The sequence below is a fragment of the Phasianus colchicus genome, chromosome 39, assembly GCF_987193195.1.
Source record: "Phasianus colchicus chromosome 39, bPhaCol1.hap1.1, whole genome shotgun sequence".
In the NCBI taxonomy this organism is placed as follows: Eukaryota; Metazoa; Chordata; class Aves; order Galliformes; family Phasianidae; genus Phasianus; species Phasianus colchicus.
Window position 1 is genome coordinate 219131 of NC_143474.1, and position 16027 is coordinate 235157.

Consider the following 16027-nt stretch of genomic DNA (forward strand, 5'->3'; position numbering starts at 1 on the left):
TTCCTCCCAACAGAGACCCAACTCACCCCTTTTTTCCCCCACACAACCCCCCGTCCACTCCCAGACCCCCCTTTCTGCCCTACAAAAGCCCCCTTTCCACCCCTCAAGTTCCCCTGCACAACGTACCCCTCCATCCCCAGGACCCTTTCCACTCACAGAAGTCTCGTTCTGCTCTTTTCCCCCTCACAACCCCCGCTCTCCATCCTCAGAGCCCCTTTCCACGCCATAGAAGCCCTCCACAATCCCTCAGTTTCCCCTTCCAACCTTTCTCCACCTCCAGACCCTCTTTCCACCTCACCGGAGCCCCACTCACACCTTTCCCCCCATAGATTCCCCACGAGCCCCCCCCCTATATAGCCCTGGAGGCATGCAGAAGAATCTGGAGATGTTGTAGAGGGGTTTGGGGCATCCAGTTGGTCCCCAGGTGGGTCCAAGGTGTCCTTGGATTCATACAGAAGGATCAGGAGATGTCCCAGAGGGATCCTGAGGGTGTCCAGGGGGTCCCAAGAATGGTCCTGGGGGGCCCTGGAAGGATCTGGAAGCTCCCAGGATGGGTCCAGGAGCTCCGAGGAGCCACTGGGATGATCTGGAGATGTCCCAGTAGAGTCTGGTAGGGTCCAGAGAGTCCTCATGTGGGTCTGAGTGGTCCTGGAGTCATCCCGTCATCAGACACATCTCTGGGGATGTCCCAGAGAGGACTTGGAGGGTCCAGGGGGTCCTCAAATTGATGCAGGGGGTCCTTGGACTCATCCAGAAGGGTCTGCAGACGTCCCAGAATGATCCTGTGGAATGTGGGGGGGTCCTCAGGTGGGTTCAGAGGGTCCTATTGTCTTCTGGAAGGGTCTGGAGATGTCCCATGGGTGTCTTGGGGTCCCCACGGGTTCCTGGAGTCCTCCAGAGGTCTCCAAAGGGGATTTTGAGGACAACCTCACATAGTAACACACTCTTTGTCCCCCGTGGGATCGCCCCCAAAAATGTCTGTTTCCGTTGAAATCAATACTCTGTCACTTTTCTTTTTTTTTTTTTTTTGCCACTTCCTTTCAGAAATGGATGGTTCCCACCAATCCCTGTGCAAAGCCCCACGGAAACAACTCCCCCCAGGGCCACCGGGTGACACCAAACAACCGCCTGTCCCCGAAGTTCTCACTGTCACCGTAACCGTGGAACCTGGGGCCGTACCAACATACCTCGAGAGCCCCATCAGCGTCCTACAGCTCCTGGACGCTGTCACCTGGCTGTCCATGTCTGTCCCCCCTGCCATGGTGGCACAACTTCAGCACGGTGCCATCCTCATTGAAGAGGTGATGAGGAGGGGTACAGGGAGGGGGGCTGGGGACAGTCAGGGGACACGTGGGGTCTGGTGCAGGTGTGACATGGTCTCGCTGGTGTCACCATCGTTGGGTGTCACCTTCACTGGATGCCATTGGGTGTCACTGAGTGTCACTGTCTTCAGGTGACGCCGTGACACAGGATGCCCTCGATGTGGAACAGCCGTGACGCAGTGTCCCCATCCCTGGCTGTCACTGTTGTTACCGTCATCTGGTGTCACCATCACTTGTGCGTCACCATCTAACGGGTGACACCATTCCCTGCACTCTGACCATCACATGGGGGCAGGCACAGGCGGCACCACGTTGTCACCATGCTGTCACTGAGCCTCTCACTGTTGTTTGTCACCCCTCCAGACCTGCCTACCGCAGGATCCGGTGACACCGGAGTCCTCTGGTGCTGTCACCATCGTCTGCCATGAGGACGGGGACACGCACGGTGGTGACCTCTGTGCCACCACCAGAGGGGACTGTGTGACACCAGCGTGGCACAGCCGTGATGCGGTGTCATCACCGTTGGGCGTCACTCCTGGCAGCTGGCGCCGGGTGTCACCGTCATGCAGAGGGAACAAAAAAAGCCCTGGGGACATTGAGCCGAAGCTGGGGACACCGTGACCACCTGGAGGACTTCCCGGGGAAGTGGGAACACCACATGACAATGTCACACCACCAAAACTGGGGACATCCCTGTGTCACACCCCAAAGCTTGGGACACCTTCATGGCACCCTGGTGGTGTCATATCCTAGAGTTGTGAACACCCCCCAGAGTTTGGGGCAGCCCTCTGGAGACGCCACAGAAAACATTGTTCCCATGGGGCGGGGTTGACACCCCTCACTTTTCTAATTAAGGTTTATTTTTGATCATGGGGGTTGGGGGATGTCCTCCCCATGTAAGTGATAAAGGGCAGAGGAGCGGCTGTGGGGCTCCATGTGTCACACTGGGGGTAAACTCTGGGGACAGAGGTCACTGCAGCATCCTGGCCCCATCGCCCCTATGGCCCCATAACCACTACAGCCCCATCTCGTAGCCATCCCTCGTCCGTATCCCACAACTTTATCCCATCCCATATCCATCATATCCACCCCACAGCCATCTCAAACCCATCCCGTATCCATACCCCCACATCCTATCCCCATCCCTAACCCTATATCCATATCCATTCCGAATCCTTATCCCCACACGCATCCCATGTCCATTCCATCTACTTATCCCATGCCACTATCATCCCAATCCCATCCCGCGTCCCTATTTCATCCCCAATCCATCCCACCTTCTTCAGTGTTGGTCCCACGTCCATCCCAAGCCCATCCCATATGTATTCCATTTTCCTATCTCCCATTCCATATCCACCCCATATCCATATCCCCACACCCCAACCCTACATTTCACATCCCAATGCACAACCAACATCCCAACCCCAGCTCCCAAGCCCAGTTCCAAACTTCGCTCCCAACCCCACATCCCAACCCCACCTCCCACCTGTCAATCCCAGTCCCATCTCCCACCCCCATAGCAGTAGGGCGCACCCCGAGGCCCCGCCCCCTGCCCGCGCTCCTCCCACCAACAGCGCCGCGCCACGCCGCACCGCCCCCGGGCTGTCATTGGTCAGGTGCCGGTCCGTCCGGCCCCCGGGCTGTCATTGGTCAGGTGCCGGTCCGTCCGGCCCCCGGGCTGTCATTGGTCAGGTGCCGGTCCGTCCGGCCCCCGGGCTGTCATTGGTCAGGTGCCGGTCCCTCCCGCACTCGGGCTCTCGTTGGTCAGCGGCAGCGCCGCCGGCTCCGATTGGCTGAGGCGCGGCGCGCGGGAGCGGCCGTTAACAGCCGGCTCAGAGCTCTTCTCCCCTCAGGCGGCGGCGCTCCCGCAGCCCGGGCCGCCCCGCACCGCCGCTGCGCGCCGGAGCGGTCCGGGCAGCACCGAGACGGAACCGCGGCACGACGGGAGCGGTACTGAGCACAGCAGAGCCGGAGCCGGGAGGGACGGAGAGCGGCACCGGGACAGGGAAGGAAGCCTGCTGGGCTGAGGGGCTGGGAAGGCGGGGGGGGGATAGGGAGGCAGGCGGGGCTGCAGCGGCTGTGGTATCGGGGTACATGGGGCGATAGGGGTGGGTACAGCGGGATTTAGGGCAGCAGAGGGCTGTGAGGGGGTAACGGGGGGACACGGTGCTATAGGGAGCATTGGGGGGTGGGAGGGGCTGGGGAGAGCTACGGGGAGGGATTTAGGGGGCTGGGGGAGGAGAAGCAGCTGAGCCCAAAGGTAAGAGGAGCTCCTTGGGGTTTTTTGTGGGCTTGAAGCAAAGCTGAGAAGCCGTGCCCGGGAGGAGGTGTGGGCAGCTCCAGGCCACCTTGCTGTCTCCCCAGGAGATGCGGGCTGTGGGCTAGGCAGCGGGCAGGAGTGCTGGCCAGAAGCAAGCATCTCTTGGAGGAAGGCAAAGGGCGGAGGAGGTTGAAGGGGAGCTACCGGGCACGGGCTTGCTCAGCAAGGGGAGCAGAAGCCTGAAGGGCACGAGAGGGGAATAGAGAAGGGCAGGCAGTGGGCGTGAAGTTGTGAGCAGAGCTGAGAGGCACTTGGCAGAGCAGCAAGCAGAGCAGGCAAGTGTTGAGATTTGGTGTGAATAGCAGCAAAAGCCAAGAGCATGAAGAAGAAGGAAGTGAGGAGAAGGTAAGTGAAGGGCAGGCAGGTAATGGTAGGCTAAGGCAGGGGGAAGTGGAGGGGCAAGGGAGGTGAGGGTAAGGGAGAAAAGAGGGGATGGGAGAAGAGGAGGGGGGGGGGGGTTGAGGGGAGGGTTAAAGGAAAACTTATGATTAAAATCAGAAAAAAAAAGAGAAAGAAAAAAGAGGAAAAAATGAGGAGAAAATTCAGAGGGAAAAAAAAACCGAAAAAAGATTAAAGGAAATGGGAAAAAGAGGAAAAAAAAGAGAAAAATAAAAAAGAAAACAAAGAAAAAAAGATGAAAAAATAGAAAAAGGAAAAAGGAAAAAGAAAGAGACAAAATAGAGAAAAGAAAAAAGAATATATAATAAAAATAAGAAGAAAAGATGAAAAGAGAAAACAGAAAAAAATGACAAAAAGAGCAAAAAAAGAAATTAAGAAAGATAAAAGAAAAAGAGTAATGAAAAAAGAAAAAATGTATTTAATGGAAAAAACAAAAAAGAAAAATGAAAAAGAAAATAAAAGGAGAAAAAAAAAGAAGAGAGAGAAAATAATATATGAAAAGAGGAAAAAGGACTAAAAGAAGAAAAGAGAAGAAAGGCAAAGAGAATAGAAGAAAAAAGCCAAGTAAAAAGTGAAGAATAAGAGCTAAGAAAAGAATGGCTGGCAAGAAATATGGAGAGAGCAATGCATAGCGTTGCAAAGGAAAGCAAGGCAAGGGAATCCAGAAGAATTCAGTGAAGAGCAGGAGAGGTAAGTTTGGCAGAAGGCAAGGGGGAAGGGGAGGGGAAAGGGAGAAAAGAGGGGGAAGGGGAGGGGAGGGGAGGGAAAGCGAAGGAGGGGAGGAGAGGGGAGAGGAGAGGAAGGAGAAAATGAGAGGTAGGGGTGAGGGGAGGGGAGAGTGGGTGGGGTGGGAGGGTTGAAGGGGAAATGTCACTGAAGAACCGGCTTCTGTTTGGGCATTAAAAGAGAAAAGTGAATCTCTGGATCTGCATGAAGCAGTCAAAACAACACTGAAGTGATTTTCTTTCTCCTTTGACAGCGTCTCTGTCTCTTTAATGTCCCCTCCCAGCCGAGCCATTCCCCATTTCCGTGCTGTCCATGTGACATCAGTGGTCTCCTGCTGCTCTAGATGCCTGGGAATCCTCCCCAGCACGACAGCACACACAGCAAGCCCAGGGGGAAGCTGGCCCTGGTGGCGGAACAGATGTGCATCGTGGGGACGTGGGGTCACAACGCCCCGCCTGGTGCCGTGAGCTCACAATGCTCAGCGTGTGCCCCAGGCGTTCTGTGCCGCCCAGCAGCACTCGCTGTGGCTGCAGCGGTGGTGGTGGCAGCATGGCACGAGTGTGGGGGGCCACGGCCCCTGCCCGCCTTGCTCTCCTCCTCCTCCTCATGGCCATATGTTCCCAGGAGACTTGTGCTGCTCCGTGGCGAGCGCCAGCAGCAGGTGGGTGGGCAGAGATGGGGCCAAAACCGAGTGGCGGCGAGGGCGAGAGCTCCGGGCTCTTGTCCCCGTGTGCTGCCCTGGGGCTGCCTTCCGTGGGGGTGTTGGGATGGGGGGACAGGCAGCAGCGCAGGAGCCGGGCGAGGGCGTGAGGAAGCAGTGCTCTGCAGGGCTGGCTCCAGCCGTGCCGGGCCGTGGCTCTGCTGCTGGCTGAGCACGCTCTTCGCCCGGGGGTGACCGAGGGGGAGCTCAGAAGATGTGTGCTGGGAAAAGCGGGAGCATTTCTGCTCCGGCTTCCCGGTGCTCCCCATAGATGAATCCTGGTTCCCAGCAGAGACCCCCGGCTGGAGCCCAGATGGCTTCAGGTGTCTTTACTTGGTGTGCTCGTCCACACAGTCCCGGAGCGCTGTTGCACATGGCCTGGAGAGCTTCGGGAAGCTGCCCAGTGCCAGGCTCCAGGTCACCCTGTAGCTTTGGCAGTCACGGCCTGAGTCTGCCATCCCATTAGCTGAGCCCTCCCCCATCACTAAGGGAGGAGATGACAACATGCCATGGGAACATCCCTCTTCTGTTCTTGATTCTAGATGATGGTGCTCCATATGCAGACGGTCGGGCGATGACTACTTTTGTGCCTCAGGGGAAACCCAGAGGTAAGTTGTGAGTGTCTGCTTCCTTGAAGGCAGAAAAGTTCGTGCCGTCATAGTTTATTTGGGTACTCAGGAACCTCCAAGGGTCTTTCAAGTCTCTTTGTGCCTCAAAGGCTGTACACAGATCAGTCCTGAGTATTTCTTTATTTGGAGAGTTGTCACGTATCTGTGGGAAGGCAGCCCTTGCCACTTTTTGGAGGAGAGAACCTCTACGTTTGCTGTTTGGGCCATGTCATTCCCTGACCTGCAGCCAGTCCTCGCAGGTCACTGCAGAAAAAAACCCCAGGCCCCAAGGTGCAGTGGAAGCTCTCCTCACTTGTGTCTGATCACCTCTGTGCCTGCAGGTCCTCTTGGTGAATTACCAGAGCCGAATCCTGGTCCTGAGCCTGGGCTGGATGCCAGGGGTAAGTCACCAGCCTTCATCTCACGCTCTCTGCTCATATGTGGTTGTGGTAGTTCAGGAAGGCTTCAGCGTTTCGCTGCCCGGTGATTTCTACTCCACAAGAAGCCTGGGTGCCAGCCAACTGCCCACCTCTCCAGCTTGGCAACTTTCGACCCAAGTCTGGGTGCCACGTCGTCAGCTGAGCCCCTTCCAGTCACTGCAGGTCCCTAAGGAAGAGAGAGATCACAACACACCATGGCAATGTTTCTCCTTACAGCTGCGCCTGTAAGCAGTGTCTTGCCAAAGGCTCAGCATAATCTGCTCCATAAGCCTCCGATGGGCTATCCCAAAGGAAAGGGCCTTTAGATCTTCCCTTCCCCTTGCAGCCCCTTCCCTTCTGCAGACAGTTCCACACATGGTTCCTTCTTGGACTGGCACGGTGCTGCTGCAGGCACCCAGCAGCTATTTGCCAGCTGCTGCTGTGTAGCAGGGAGAGAAGAGCGCTGTGGAGCAAACCTGGCATTGCAGTCTGAACAAGTACCTGGCCATGTCTGACAGGAGCTGCTCTGTGTTTGTGTACAGGTGCGGGTGGAGTCGAATGGTCTCCAGCTTCCCAGCTGAGCTCCAGGACAGAAGCCCCAGCAACTCGTATTGGTATGCCGTGAGTTTTTGCTTCCTTTGAGAGATGCCAGCTCACAGTCCTGCTGTCAGCCAGGCATGTCTGCAGGTGTGAGTGAGAATGCACAGCTGCATGTGCGTGCCCTGTCCTCACACAATCCCCTGGCACCATCTGCTCTTCAGTGATGCTCTTGTGCAGCTGTGTAGATTGCAGTGTGTGGTGGGAAGTTCTCCTCATGCTTTGGGTGCAGAATTGCTTCCAGGGAAGGCTGTGCCAAATCCTCGGCCGCTTCCTGTGCTGGAGCCCCACAAGCATCCCAGGGTGGCTGTTGTCTTTGTTGACTTCACCGAAGAGACCGCTCAGTTCAATGCTTTGTTTCTCTGAGATTTATCTTAATGCTTTCTGTTAAGGTCCTGGCGGATGGAAAGTGGCATGGATAGATGGAAAATATTCCAAGAGACTGTCCCATTTATTGATGAGAATCATGAAGAAGGAAGCACGTGGTGAGTGTATTTCTGTCTGTACCCTGATTAAACAGATCCACACGCTCTCCTTCTGCTCTAGTGAGATTTAGTCAGACAACTACCCAGCCTCAGGAGGTGAGGGTGGGCGAGTGCAAAAGGAGTCTTAGAGCGTGATGGAGAAGAAGGAGCAAATCCATGGCCCGGGAGGGTCTGGACCGTGGCAGAGCCAGAGTGTAAACAAAGCTGAGAGGCCAAAAAGAGGTTCCAGAGTGCCTTGATGTGCAGCGCCTTAGGGAGTTCCCTTTGCTTGGCTGGAATCAGGGAAGCATTGCAGCCCGAGGATTTTCACGTGTTCCTGGAGGCCAACAAAATGCAAGACAACATTTTTGGCCATGTCAGACCTCTTGTGAGACTGCCAGTAGGGCACGAGACACAGCAGTGAGCACATTGTTCCTCCAGGTGTGGAAGATGAAGGACGTGCAAACACCACAGAAGATCAAGTGTTACTGAAGTGCTGCCTGGCACTGACTGCAGCTTTCCTGGTTTCCATGCTGGCAGCCATGATAACGTGCTGTCTGCTTATCCGGCGATGGAGGCAGAGAAACCAGTGAGTTGTTGTTCACCCCCACCCCCATCCTGCCCAACTCTTTACTGTGGGGCTGCTGTGAGCCCGGAGGCACTTGTAGTTCCAGCAGCACAGAGGCCGGTTAGTTGTTGGCTAACGTGGTCTGAGATTTACGCTATCAGATGTTTGAATTGGCACGGCCGTTCCTGCAGCCCATTCTTAGTGCTGGGCCTGAAACAGGCTCTTTGCCTTTGAGGAAGGAGAGCAGGGGCTCTCCTGTGCCCTCAGCACATTCCTCTCTCCGCAGGCGCCTCGCTGCAGCTGATGGAGCCCAGCACGATGTCCGCGGCCACAGTTTGCCCTCGTCCTGCTCTCCTCAAGGGGCCTGGCAGATGGACATGATGCCAACGGCCGTGACCACCTGCCCAGCGGCCGGATGGCACCACCAGGGCGGCCCCTGCCAGACCTGACAGCAGCCAGGCTCAGCTGCCCCCGCCTCGGGCCCCACAGCCCACCAGCCCAGGCTCTGCAGCCCGGGGGGCATTAACACCACCCCCCGTCCCCCACCGCCATCTTTCAGGGGACGGGAGGAACCCCCTTGGCTTGGAAACTTGTGCTCATCGGCCGGCACCCAAACAACGGCACCCTGGCGGATGAGCAACAGGCCCAGCAGCCCCCCAGCCGCCCTGGGCATCAAGACCCCCCCCCCGTCCCCCATCACCATCCTTCGGGGGTCGGGAGCGGTCCCTCAGGGTGTCAGCCTGGCGGCAGCCACATCCTTGGGGAAGCTTGAGAGGCCTGGCAGCCCCCAGCACCACCTCTGCCTTCGCTCTCCCCTCCAGCATCCATCAGGGGATGGAAGCGAGCCCAGCAGAGTGTAGACTTGGGGACACTGTCCAGCCGACAGACAACCGCTGCCTGGGGGAAGCCAACTGGCCCAGCAGCCCCCCGTCCCCTGGGCATCATCACCACCCTCCCACTCCCCTCCACCATCCTTCAGGAGGTGCGAGTGGCCCCCGTAGGTCGTCACTTCGGGGTCATTATCCAACACCCAGTTTGGGGCCATTATCCAAGACCCCAAAAACCACCCAGAATGCCAGGGGGAAGCATATCAGGCCCTGCAGCCCCCAGCCCTCCCAGCAACACCTCTGCCCTCCCACTCCTCTCCACCATCCATCAAGAGGTGGGAGCGGCCCCCTCAGGGGGGGCATCACGTAACACCTGTCAAACCACTGCCTGGGGGAAGTATGACAGGCACAGCGGCCCCCTGACCCCCGCCCCTTCCTCCCCCAGCATCACTTCTGCCCTCCCACTTCTCCACCATCAGTCAGGAGCTGGGAGCACCCCGTGTGTGGGTTTGGGGGCATCATCTGACAGCCAGAGAACCACAGCTGGCATCAACCGGGGCTTTCCAGCCTGTGCTGTGCCAATAAATAGAAAGTACCATCACAGTTGTCCACGCTGTACTGTTGTCATGGTCCACTGCCAGACCTTGTGTGCCACTTGGCATTGGCAGACAGCCACAGGTCGTGTGGGAATGGCTTTGAACTCCAAGAGTGGGAACTGAGGTCGATGTGTAGAGGAAATCCCTCCCCCAGAGGCAGCGAGGCCCTGGCCCAGGCTGCCCAGAGGCTGCGGGTGCCCTACGTCCCGGCTCGGGCAGGGGACAAGGGTGGCAGTTCATTATGCAAAAGCATCAGTGCTTCTGCGTGAGCTTTACCGGACAGCAGGCAATCATTTGCTCTGCAATAGGAACCAAGCAAGAACTATGAGCACATTTCCTCCCTCCTCTACTTCATTTTGCTTTGTGGGCTGGGCCGAGAATCTGAAAGTGGAGAGAGATGGGAGGAAGGCAGTGCTGCAAGCCTCGTATGCCTGCTGTCACTGCTCGCTCTGTGACTGCAGTCGCCTTAGCAGAGGCACAGTCCGTTGTGCTGCCAGCAGTGCCCAGCTGCCATGACAGCACCCTGCAGCTCCTCTCCAGCACCTGCCCTAGGCCACTGATTTCTCAGCATCCTCCAGGAGGTGCAACATTCCCCTGTTTCCTCTCAGCTCTCAGCACTGCTGCACTCCTCAGGAGCTGTGGCCACAACCAAAGCAGCCGTCAGTCAGTCGGCTGTAAAAGCATCCCGGTCCTCTGCAAGAGGACACAGTGCTCCTCTTCTGACAGCTTCCCTCAGCAGCCCAGCGCTGAAATGCTTTGTGGGGTTCCTTTGAGCAAGCTGCTGAGGACAGAGGCAGTCACATCAGCTGCCTGTACATTTACTGGGAGCTGTTTTTATGTTCATCCCTGGTCAACACCACAGAGGGTTCTTTCTTTCACATCCTTATCATACCTTTTTAACTGTTTTCTAAAAAAGTTTTCAGCACTACAAATGATGATTTTTAAAACATCTGTATGGAATATAGATATTCCAAATGAATTAAAATAAAGAGGAAGGGAGGAAGGAAGGAGGATGAAGGCAGGAAGGGAGGAAGGAAGCAAGGAAGGCAGGAAGGCAGGAAGGAAGGGAGGAAGGAAGCAAGGAAGGCAGGAAGGCAGGAAGGAAGGGAGGAAGGAAGCAAGGAAGGCAGGAAGGCAGGAAGGCAGGAAGCAAGGAAGGCAGGAAGCAAGGAAGGCAGGAAACAAGAAGCTGCTTCCTTCAAAAGTCAGAGTATTCTGACAAGGAGAAAACAGCAGAACTAAGCTTGCCATCACCACATCATTGCCATCAGGGCCCAAACTAAGGCAGCCAGCTGACCAGGGAAGAACATCCATTAGAGACTGTCTTCAAGCACGGTCACAGAATGTTTTTGTTATACTGAAGACTAAAGGACATCACTTCAGATTGACATCAGGGAGGAGACGGGGTAAAACTCCCCGCTGGCCCACACTGCAGGACCTGCTGCATGTTTTTCTGCACAGCTGCCATTTCTGAATGTGGAAAGAGGCAGTAAAACATACCTGGAAAGGGTTGAGAAGTCAGAGTCTCCGTAGCTACAGGAAGACGTTGGATGCCTTCTTTCTGTGGGAACCTCTGTGGAAAAGTGCTTTTAGGCAGCTTAAATCTCTGCCTTCTGACACAAGAGCAAAATGGAGCCAGGAATGTATTCTTACTTCCCTAATAAGAGCGTCAGTTTCCACACCCTGAGACTTCTTGTAGGGGTGTCCATGTGCTGTCTCCCAAAAACCAGTCGGGGGAAAGGCAGAGAGGGGTGTGCTCTGCCAGCTCCAGGTCTTAAGACCTTAGAAACCCGGTCTCTTCCAAAAGTTGAGGGAGTTTCCATTCCTAGAGCTCAGCCCTGAAGTCTCGCTGGTTCAATTCCTCTCAATGACGCATCTAAAAGATGCAGTGCAGGTGGGCAAGGGCTCCACAGCTGCACAGCACAGCATCTAAGGGACAGCTCTTATTGAGCCGGCAGGTGTAACTGCTTCCCGAGGAGCTGTGCAGCCATAAAGGCATTCCAAAGCACCTCTTGCTCTTACATGAACGCATCACTGGCCTCATCTCACTGCCGTGCTTAATTCCCAGTGCTGACAGGTCTGTCCGGCTGCTCTGCCTAGAGAACCAGCATTTGTTTCAGGCACGTGTCCTGAACGAGCCACTTCGTTTCAGCAAGTTTAGCATCAGTGAGAGCTCCCTGCCCCAGCAAGTCTACCGAGCACCTGTGTGCTCTTACATCCCCGCACCACGCCGTGCTGCTCAGCGAGTCCAGCGCAGCTCTGCAGCACCCGGGGGACTACAGAACACGCGCCAGCGGTGAGCTGAGCTCGTTCTTCAGGTCCTGCTCCGGGCTGTGCCCTTCTCACATCCCACGCACCGAGCCCGGCCGGGCCACCGCTCGGTTCTTCCTTGGAGGAGAAAGCGGCCAGAGATGCCGCCGCAGGAGCCGTGAGAAAACCGGGCAGAGATGCGCGCTCGGCTTTCAAGAAGCGCCAGCAGCTCGGAATCGGCCTGGAGACAGCGATGCTGGGGAAGCCGGAGACGCCGCACGTCTCGGCGCGGCTCCCGCAGGAGCGCTGCCGCTCGACGGCGTCGCCACGGCGACGGCGCCTCAGCGCCTCAGCGCCTCAGCGCCTCGGCGCCGGTCCGTCGCTACGGCGCCGCGCCGTCCCCGCCGAGTGACGTCATCACGCCGCGACCCGAGGAGGCGGCCGTGCGGAAGCGGGGCGGGGCGCCTCGGGGCTCCGGGCGCCGCCTCGGCTCCTACAGGTGGGTGTTCGGGGGGCGCCGCGGCGGGGGGGCCGCGTGCCGCTCTGCCTCGGCCCCGCGGGGTCTCCGTGCTGCTCGGGGCTTCCCTCGGCGGGGGCGGCTGCCCTGCGTCTCGCCGCCTCCCCCACCCCGTGTCTTTCGCTGCCCTCCCCCCCTCCCCCTGCCGCTGATCGCCCACCCCCCCCGTCCCTCTGTGCGCCCCCCGGGGTTACACCCCCCCCCCTGCCCCCCTCCCTTCCAGTTCCCCCGTTCTGATCGCCGTAGTCCTCTTCCACCCCTCCCCTCTGTGCCTCCCCCATTCTGATCCCCGGGTCGTCCCCCCCCCCGATCCCTCATCCCCCCCCAGTCCCCCGTTCTGATCCCTGGTGTCCCCCCACCCTCCCACCGGTCTCCCCATTCTGTTCCCTAGAGTCCCCCCCCTTTCCCAGTCTCCTCTATCTGACCCCCGAACCCCCTCTCCTCCCCCCGGTGCCCCTCCCCTCCACTTCCCCCATTCTGATCCCCAGAGTCTCCTACCACCCCCCATTCCCCTCGATTTGACCCCCAGGGTCCCGTGTCCTCCCTTCTCCTCCCACCTCCTGGCCCCTTTTTCTGACCCCTAGAGTCCCCTGTACCCCCGGTGCGCTCCTCCCTGACCCCTGCAGTCATTCCCTCATTTTGACCTCCAATCCCCCTCAGCCAGACCCCATAGAAGCCTCGCACAACCCCTGGCTCTTCCCTCCCACCCCTCCATCCACCCCCAGATGCTCTTCCTGCTTTGTAGAAATTCTGTTCACCCCTTTCCCCCCCACAAGCCACTAAGTTTCCCCCCAGACTCTTTTTCGACCCCATAGACATCCCACTCTCCTCTTCTCCCCCCCAGTATTTCCCTAAGGTGTCCCCCAGACTCCCCTTCCACCCCATAGAAGCCCCCCACAACCCTCCAGATTTCCTCTGCCACCCCTTCTCCATTCCTAGACCCCTTTTCCTCCCAACAGAGACCCAACTCACCCCTTTTTTCCCCCACACAACCCCCCGTCCACTCCCAGACCCCCCTTTCTGCCCTACAAAAGCCCCCTTTCCACCCCTCAAGTTCCCCTGCACAACGTACCCCTCCATCCCCAGGACCCTTTCCACTCACAGAAGTCTCGTTCTGCTCTTTTCCCCCTCACAACCCCCGCTCTCCATCCTCAGAGCCCCTTTCCACGCCATAGAAGCCCTCCACAATCCCTCAGTTTCCCCTTCCAACCTTTCTCCACCTCCAGACCCTCTTTCCACCTCACCGGAGCCCCACTCACACCTTTCCCCCCATAGATTCCCCACGAGCCCCCCCCCTATATAGCCCTGGAGGCATGCAGAAGAATCTGGAGATGTTGTAGAGGGGTTTGGGGCATCCAGTTGGTCCCCAGGTGGGTCCAAGGTGTCCTTGGATTCATACAGAAGGATCAGGAGATGTCCCAGAGGGATCCTGAGGGTGTCCAGGGGGTCCCAAGAATGGTCCTGGGGGGCCCTGGAAGGATCTGGAAGCTCCCAGGATGGGTCCAGGAGCTCCGAGGAGCCACTGGGATGATCTGGAGATGTCCCAGTAGAGTCTGGTAGGGTCCAGAGAGTCCTCATGTGGGTCTGAGTGGTCCTGGAGTCATCCCGTCATCAGACACATCTCTGGGGATGTCCCAGAGAGGACTTGGAGGGTCCAGGGGGTCCTCAAATTGATGCAGGGGGTCCTTGGACTCATCCAGAAGGGTCTGCAGACGTCCCAGAATGATCCTGTGGAATGTGGGGGGGTCCTCAGGTGGGTTCAGAGGGTCCTATTGTCTTCTGGAAGGGTCTGGAGATGTCCCATGGGTGTCTTGGGGTCCCCACGGGTTCCTGGAGTCCTCCAGAGGTCTCCAAAGGGGATTTTGAGGACAACCTCACATAGTAACACACTCTTTGTCCCCCGTGGGATCGCCCCCAAAAATGTCTGTTTCCGTTGAAATCAATACTCTGTCACTTTTCTTTTTTTTTTTTTTTTGCCACTTCCTTTCAGAAATGGATGGTTCCCACCAATCCCTGTGCAAAGCCCCACGGAAACAACTCCCCCCAGGGCCACCGGGTGACACCAAACAACCGCCTGTCCCCGAAGTTCTCACTGTCACCGTAACCGTGGAACCTGGGGCCGTACCAACGTACCTCGAGAGCCCCATCAGCGTCCTACAGCTCCTGGACGCTGTCACCTGGCTGTCCATGTCTGTCCCCCCTGCCATGGTGGCACAACTTCAGCACGGTGCCATCCTCATTGAAGAGGTGATGAGGAGGGGTACAGGGAGGGGGGCTGGGGACAGTCAGGGGACACGTGGGGTCTGGTGCAGGTGTGACATGGTCTCGCTGGTGTCACCATCGTTGGGTGTCACCTTCACTGGATGCCATTGGGTGTCACTGAGTGTCACTGTCTTCAGGTGACGCCGTGACACAGGATGCCCTCGATGTGGAACAGCCGTGACGCAGTGTCCCCATCCCTGGCTGTCACTGTTGTTACCGTCATCTGGTGTCACCATCACTTGTGCGTCACCATCTAACGGGTGACACCATTCCCTGCACTCTGACCATCACATGGGGGCAGGCACAGGCGGCACCACGTTGTCACCATGCTGTCACTGAGCCTCTCACTGTTGTTTGTCACCCCTCCAGACCTGCCTACCGCAGGATCCGGTGACACCGGAGTCCTCTGGTGCTGTCACCATCGTCTGCCATGAGGACGGGGACACGCACGGTGGTGACCTCTGTGCCACCACCAGAGGGGACTGTGTGACACCAGCGTGGCACAGCCGTGATGCGGTGTCATCACCGTTGGGCGTCACTCCTGGCAGCTGGCGCCGGGTGTCACCGTCATGCAGAGGGAACAAAAAAAGCCCTGGGGACATTGAGCCGAAGCTGGGGACACCGTGACCACCTGGAGGACTTCCCGGGGAAGTGGGAACACCACATGACAATGTCACACCACCAAAACTGGGGACATCCCTGTGTCACACCCCAAAGCTTGGGACACCTTCATGGCACCCTGGTGGTGTCATATCCTAGAGTTGTGAACACCCCCCAGAGTTTGGGGCAGCCCTCTGGAGACGCCACAGAAAACATTGTTCCCATGGGGCGGGGTTGACACCCCTCACTTTTCTAATTAAGGTTTATTTTTGATCATGGGGGTTGGGGGATGTCCTCCCCATGTAAGTGATAAAGGGCAGAGGAGCGGCTGTGGGGCTCCATGTGTCACACTGGGGGTAAACTCTGGGGACAGAGGTCACTGCAGCATCCTGGCCCCATCGCCCCTATGGCCCCATAACCACTACAGCCCCATCTCGTAGCCATCCCTCGTCCGTATCCCACAACTTTATCCCATCCCATATCCATCATATCCACCCCACAGCCATCTCAAACCCATCCCGTATCCATACCCCCACATCCTATCCCCATCCCTAACCCTATATCCATATCCATTCCGAATCCTTATCCCCACACGCATCCCATGTCCATTCCATCTACTTATCCCATGCCACTATCATCCCAATCCCATCCCGCGTCCCTATTTCATCCCCAATCCATCCCACCTTCTTCAGTGTTGGTCCCACGTCCATCCCAAGCCCATCCCATATGTATTCCATTTTCCTATCTCCCATTCCATATCCACCCCATATCCATATCCCCACACCCCAACCCTACATTTCACATCCCAATGCACAACCAACATCCCAACCCCAGCTCCCAAGCCCAGTTCCA

At 57.4% G+C, this 16027-nt stretch overlaps 2 protein-coding genes across 7 annotated transcripts in view; one reads left to right on the forward strand and one right to left on the reverse strand.

Moving 5' to 3' along the window:
* The window catches only part of LOC116243432 (uncharacterized), a 284197-nt gene that overhangs the window by 48350 nt on the left and 219820 nt on the right, over positions 1–16027 (reverse strand). The window lies entirely within an intron of this gene.
* LOC149913259 (uncharacterized) lies at positions 3017–9549 on the forward strand. 3 transcript variants are annotated; one of them, XM_090130260.1, is made up of 8 exons: positions 3018–4731; positions 5051–5428; positions 6010–6075; positions 6417–6476; positions 7037–7108; positions 7484–7576; positions 7997–8144; positions 8410–9549. In XM_090130260.1, the coding sequence occupies exons 2-8, from the start codon at positions 5242–5244 to the stop codon at positions 8570–8572; spliced, it is 789 nt and encodes a 262-aa protein (XP_089986386.1). In that variant the 5' UTR covers positions 3018–4731; positions 5051–5241; the 3' UTR covers positions 8573–9549. The 3 variants fall into 3 exon arrangements, with proteins under 3 accessions (XP_089986385.1, XP_089986386.1, XP_089986384.1); XM_090130258.1 differs by having other exon boundaries at positions 3021–4731; positions 5021–5428; XM_090130259.1 differs by having other exon boundaries at positions 3017–5428.